This window comes from Centroberyx gerrardi, chromosome 4, assembly GCF_048128805.1.
Source record: "Centroberyx gerrardi isolate f3 chromosome 4, fCenGer3.hap1.cur.20231027, whole genome shotgun sequence".
In the NCBI taxonomy this organism is placed as follows: domain Eukaryota; kingdom Metazoa; phylum Chordata; class Actinopteri; order Beryciformes; family Berycidae; genus Centroberyx; species Centroberyx gerrardi.
This window is the reverse complement of record NC_136000.1, coordinates 4527949-4534755: the sequence shown is the minus strand read 5'-3', so window position 1 is coordinate 4534755 and position 6807 is coordinate 4527949. Positions and strand designations below refer to the sequence as shown.

Here is a 6807-nt window from a genome sequence, read left to right as displayed (position 1 = left end):
TTGGTAACTTACTAAGAATTGGCTGCAGCAGTTATGTTTGGTATATGGTTCTGTGGTTGGGGAGATTTGCATGGCGCCCCTGCTATACCTTCAACATGCTTGCTGGGTAAGCAGGGAGCAGATAGAGCAGAGCCATAACCGCCAAACATAACTGTATTACCATTAGTTGCAATTAATGGTTTTAATGGTTTTTAATGTGACTAAAGTGTTCCTGACTGAAATGAAGCATCGCGTTAATTCAGGCAGGACAAAGAAGTCACGGGTTGCCAGTCATCTACCAGCTGATCGCCACACACGCCAAGCATAATCCATTCTCATAACAAGGCGGTCTATTTAAATGGCCGCCCACTACAGTTGCTTTCTGCTAACGTAGCAGTTAGCGAACTTACTTTGCCGACAATATGGCAGGCAAGTGCAGCTTCAACAACAGATGGCTTTTTAAGCAAAAGTACCAAGTATGTCTGGCAAAAGACACTGACCCAAGATGTGCTACATGCAAGCTGTCCTGTAAAACCTTCGATATTTTGAATATGGGAGAGGCCGCACTTACTAGCCACGTGAAGGGGAAAAAGCAACAGACCGCAGCCGCTGTTGCAGACAGCCAATTCCTATTAGTGACTTTATGAACGTAAGTGCTGGTGCTGCAAAGACATCCAGCGATGCTACTGCAGTTTCCACCGCAAAGAAACAGACAAGTGTAAACGTTTCAACCAAAAACAAAGTCCTCAAGCTGAGATACTATGGGCATTCAAAATTTTGAATTCGCACTACTCGTTCATGTCATCCAAGGACACAAGCCGTCTTTTCCCAGCGATGTTCCCAGACAGCCAGATTGCAGCAAGATTTGCCTGCGGTGAGAGAAAGTGTACTGTGAGCTTGGGAATCAGTAGTTAACACTGGCATTCAATGCACAATGCACTTATTTGTTATTACAATACTAAATTTTCAGTGGTACTGCTGAGATAAAGTAATTTCTTTTGGTCATGGAAATTAAGTTAAAGGTTGTGGAGTCATTGAAAAGTCATTGAAAATCATTGGTGAAAAACTGTATGAACCCTGCAATTAATTTTGTAACCAGAAAAAGAGCTAAAAAGATCGAATGTGGGAAGCAAATGAGGAACTGAAGAGGCTGCGTGACCAACATATAGTACAATATCATCAGCATAAAGAGATATTCGGTGTTACTTAAAGTGATGGAATGGACTAATGAATGTTTTCGGATTTTCTGTGCTAGAGGCTCGAGAGAAAGGGCAAACAGTAGAGGAGAAAGGGGGCATCCCTGACGTGTCCCACGTAAAACTGGGAATTGTGAGGAGCAATTGTTACCAGTAATAACCATTGCAGAGGGATTAGCATTTAAAACTTTAGTCATGTTGATAAAATCTGTGCCTAAACTCCTGACTAAAATCGATCCATTGCTGTCCAGAGATAGTCCCATTCTAATCTATCAAATGCTTTTTCAGCATCTAAGGACAAAACAGCACAAGGGGAGCTGATCTCTTTAGCAGCATGAATGACATGGAGTAGACAACGAATATTATCAGATGCCAGACAAGTTTTAATAAAGCCCGTCTGATCATTATGAATAAGTTTTGTCATATAGCCCTCCAGGCGGGTAGCGAGAACTTTGGCATATGGTTTAACATCAGACTTTAAGAGTGATAGAGGTCTATAGCTCCCGCATTGTTTCAGGTCTTTATTTGGCTTAGGTAACAGTGTGATAATAGAGGAATTAGTGTTTTTATTGAAGGAACCCCTTTCAATTGAGAATACGATCATGTCTAACAGTGATTGGCCCAATTCATCCCAAAATGTGAGGTAAAGCTCAGGGGGAATCCCATCCCATCCAGGAGATTTGCCCTTTTTCATCTTGATCAGAGCCTCCTTCAGTTCCTCTATAGGGGCACAAAGAGTCTTAGCCTCTTCAGCAGAGAGACGTGGCAGATCAAGTTCTTTTTGCATACATTAGTAGTAGTATTTTTTATTTTATTTTTTTTACATTAATCTCTAAAGAAATGGCTGATGTATAAAGGATAGAATAAAATGATCTAAATTCTGCACTAATATCCCATGGATTGCTCAGCAAACCTAGAGGTGTATTAATGGTCATGATATTTGAGTATATTTTTCAGTATTCCTCAGTCTAATCATGTATAAATGTAAAAAAAACTACTGTTTTACTGATTTAACAGTGCACATGATACAAATTGCCACTGTCAGACGAAACAAAACTTATAAATTTCATTTTTCAGGAGAAAAGAATGCTTACTTTGTCACTGACACCCATGTAATGTGTTTACATAACGTGTTATATAATCATTTTTAATACGTTTCAAGACCCTTAGGGTGATAAAACTCAATCTACATATCATTAAAAAAATTTAACAAAATTACAGTAGAAGAGACTTTAATAAGTCTCCCATCCTGGCAATCGAATAGATGGATAGAAGTTCAGGTGATAGCAGCATCCACAGACAATTAGTTATTATATAGTCAGTACACCAATATTGTTTAGTTTATTTATTTCATTGTATTATTTTATTTTACATATTAAGTCTTTGTTTGTTTTATTGATGCAAATTGTTTTATTATTTCCTCTTTTTGACTGTCTTGTTTAGGTGAGATCCCCTCACAAGCCTAAAGAGTTTCTTTTGATTTCTTCATGTGTGTTTTACGTGTTTTTTGTCTTGTAGAATGATTGTTTCACCGTGAAAATAAATAAATACAAAAAATACAAAATACAATATAACACTCAGTAACACTAGGTAATAATAAATAGGACAGACTACACAGAAGTGGAGTTGCAGTCAGTTCCATAGATTATGCAAACAGAATCAGGTGATAATTACAGGCTGGATTAAACAGTAATAACAATGGGGTTTGCTGCAGTTATATACCGTATGGATAAAGCTTTATCTTAAACAGTGTGGAGCTGATATCTGCCTCAAGAGCAAGCACTTGAACAGACTGTAACACTGAGTTTGTATGAAGCAGTTCTGATTGGCTGCTGATGTGTATTTGTGGTCGTTTTGTCTTTGGCTCACGTTCATTTTTATTACAGTCAATGCGCTGCAAAGTTAGCAAAAACCTATTGGACGTTTCATGTGGGTTCATACAGTATTATATGTATAATAATGTAGGCCTACTGCATCTGCAGCAATATTGCATATAGGTTGTTAATTCATCATAGCTAATGTTGTTTCATTTGCACAAGATTTAATTACACCATTTTTCATTTTGACTTTGCCAGTGCATTTAGTATGAATTGGTGGATAATTCATCACCACTTGTTTATTTTTACATTATTTAATAAAGGCATTTTCAGTTTCACTATAGGCATAAGGATTCACATAAGTTTGTGAGATACATTAACTCAATTAGAGCTAATAAACTAATAGCCCTGGACAGTTAGTTTATTAGCTGTTAGAGTGCAGCACTGCACTACTGTACATTGCAATTTAGGACTTTAGCTTGACTCATTTAAAGTCCAGAACATGTGGGATCCAGTGGAAATTTCCTCCAAAGTGCTTGGAGAAACTTCAGGATTTTATATGAAATACGATTTTTATGCCTTTGTACATAAGATTCTCTCAGTGTGTGTTTTCTGCTACTCCGTGAAATAATTTTAGAATACACATCTTTGCTGTCAAATTCTTTTATTATTTGTTGATATATGCACTGCTATTGATACTGCTTTTACTTACTTTAAAGCAGAAAGTAGTGTCTGATTGTGTTGCAATCAAATCTTGATGAGGGTCTGCTGCTTGAATGCGTGAATCAAATTACTCCATTACCATTCATTGAATGACAATCTGACACTGAGTAAAGACTTGAGTAATCTTGATTTCAAAAGAATCATATAGCCTCGGTAACTCTACGTGTTATTATAATTCTATTAGACATCAAGCAAAGAAAGGATAGATGACTTTATTATGGCAGCCACAGTGTGTGTGTTGGTTTATCCTGGTTCCAAGTCTTAGACGCCACATCCTGCCACATAGGAGCTGAGGTCCCGGTACTGACAGTGACTGCGCCAAGCCACCCTGCAACCAGCATAAATACATTACTGAGGCTTCTTTCATAATATGGAAAGGTACATTGACTAACAAAAGCATAACAGTCTAGTTAAAGTGTCTGAAGCCTTATTTGTTTGTCATGTGTATTCCCTACCATGCTCCGATGCCGTTGGGGTCCTGAACCACACGTTTGGCACAGTTGATAGCAATGCTGACATCATCGGTCAGAAGTTCTGTGAGAAAAAGAGGAAATCTGTATTTTAAAGGAAGTTGTGCATGCGGCTAAGTCAGGCAGTTTGTATAGATTGATAAAACTAGGAACTACTTTCGCTATTTTCACAGGCAGTGATTCAGAATTTTTTTTAAATTTCTAAATCTAGAGTTTTTAATGCTAAAAGGTCAGTCTGCTTATGGCAGCTAATTGCAAATGATCAGTTAAAGTCACACTGAAATGAAAAATGTTATCATACCATACCACTATTTGACAATTTATGCCAAACAAAATGTATTTTCTTGTATTTATATAAAAACATCATTAGGCTACTTTTACTTCCTGGAGAACAGAAAATCTTTAGTGGAGATTTCATCGTGTACCAGGAGGCGACATTAAAATTCCAACCAATAAACCATGTGCATCAGCTTTGTTTTGTCCCGCCCCTCCCATCAAATGAAACTGCCATTCTCTCCCTAACTGATCTCCCATTGGTTTACACTATGAATGATCCCTCTCCGCGTTATACATTGGGAGGGTTATATTGGGATATTGGAATTTCTAGAGTAGCAGGACAATAAGTAAGTAAGTAAGTAACACTTTATTTACATAGCGCTTTTCTAAACGAGAGTTACAAAGTGCTTTACAAAAGGAAATAAAACAAGAGGCAAGTTAAATGAATTGCAGTAATCCAGACAGAAAATAAAAGCATGTATAAGTGTTTCCATATCCTTAGCCGACAAGACTGATTTAATTTTGGCGATGTTACGGAGCTGGAGAAAGCAGAATTGAGCAAGTTTTTTTGCATGTAAGTTAAAATTCAGGTATGGGTCAAAGATAACACCTAGATTTCTAGAAGAGGGTTTAATGTTATTTGCAAGAGAACCAATACACTGATTAATATGTGTAGCAAAGTGATCAGGAGCAATAACCAGAATTTCTGTTCTCTCTGAGTTTAGTTGGAGGAAACTGAGAGACATCCAATCCTTAATGGCAGCCAAACAATCATGCACAGTGGTCAATTTGCTAAAATCTTTTGGCTTGACTGACAAGTACAGCGTCAGCACGCATGATAATGTCGTTTGTAACCCTGAGTAAGGCAGTAACCGAGTAAGGCAGTAACCCTGTGTAAGGTATTTCTGCAGATTCAGATGGACAGCAATTATGCAAAGTTATTGTAAAACTGCCAAAACTGGTTTTAAATGGGTAGATTTTTTTGTGGGGGAGGACCTGCAGGTGCAAAGAGTTTGGACATCACTAAAAGTTTGGTGCATGTGACTGACCGCTGCACTGGATGCCGCAGGCGTTCTCGCTCCCGGGGGTGCGGTAGTCTTGACACCACCAACGGCTGTTGATCTGGAAGATGCCGTAGTCAGTGGAGCCGTCTGAGTCGTGGTCGATCGCTTCGGTGTTGAAGTCCGATTCCCACTGGGTAAGACAAACCCCTGAGCAAACACAGCAAGGTCACAACAGACAGAGAGAGAGAGAGAGGGAGAGAGAGAGAGAGAGAGAGAGAGAGAGAGAGAGAGAGAGACATCATCCAAGTCAGACGTCTCCTGTCTGAAGGGTCAAAGACAGGCAACAAAACCTTGTTTAAGTAAGTAAGACATCCAGTGCATACAAATGAGCAACACATCCAGGTCCGGATACAGTATGGACTGTATGTGATTTGACTTCCCCTCTAGGGCTGAAAGATATTGATAAAAAATGTAATTGCGATTATTTGAAAGAATATTGCAGTTGCGATTTAAACTGCGATTCAAGTTTTGCTTGTCATACATTTTTTAGAACTTTAAAATTGTTAAAAGAAAAGTGATTTTGTTAAAAAAATGTCAGATGTACTGAGTTTGAGTAAGTTGAAAGGTTTTCACCAATACTGTATTGATTCATGGACTGAAGATTACCTGCAGCTCTAAAACACCTTGTTCAGAAATCCTCTCTCTCTTAAGACATTAATTGCAGCCTTTGCGATTGGGAAATTGCAGAAGTTCATATTGTGATTTCAATGTTTTTTTGTTTTTTTTTATTAATTGTTCAGCTTTAATCCCCTCCACCCACAAACACACATGCAGACACACACACTTCACACACTTCACAGTCTGTTACTCACAGTTGGCCAGGCTGTAGCCATAGTAGCCATCCATCCCGTAGGCCTGCAGCACCCTGGCCCACTCACAGCGCTCATACACTCTGGCACTCGCCACAGCCAGCAACAGTAGAAACACCAGGCTCTTCATTCTGGATATTTGGTTGGACGAATTGTTTCTAAATCACCGGCAGTGTTCCTTATATAGGAGTGAAGCAGAAGAAGTTAAATAGGCTTTTGATGTGCCGACTTCTTACAATCTACCCTTTGCTTTGAAGGTCGGCCAGTTTCAACAAACATGTTTCAACAAACATGTTGAAACAGTGGAGTTTTTCATTTTTTATCCCACATGAGCCAGGAATTTTGTGGTTGACCTTTGAACAAAACGAATGTCAGTGTTATGATTCTTATATAAGTGAACTCCTATCAAGGATTGAAAAGTCAGAAGAATACTGTTCTAAAAGAGAAATAATTCAGATTTTACGTTTTTTGTA

General features: G+C 38.4%; 1 protein-coding gene across 1 annotated transcript; it reads right to left on the bottom strand.

Moving 5' to 3' along the window:
- Positions 1 to 3963: 3963 nt before the first annotated feature.
- LOC139917017 (lysozyme C-like) lies at positions 3964 to 6467 on the bottom strand. Its single transcript, XM_071906036.2, has 4 exons — positions 6338 to 6467; positions 5511 to 5672; positions 4171 to 4249; positions 3964 to 4043 (listed from the first exon to the last, which is right to left on the bottom strand). Exons 1-4 carry the CDS (start codon positions 6462 to 6464, stop codon positions 3977 to 3979), a joined length of 435 nt encoding a protein of 144 aa, XP_071762137.1. The 5' UTR covers positions 6465 to 6467; the 3' UTR covers positions 3964 to 3976.
- Positions 6468 to 6807: the final 340 nt, after the last annotated feature.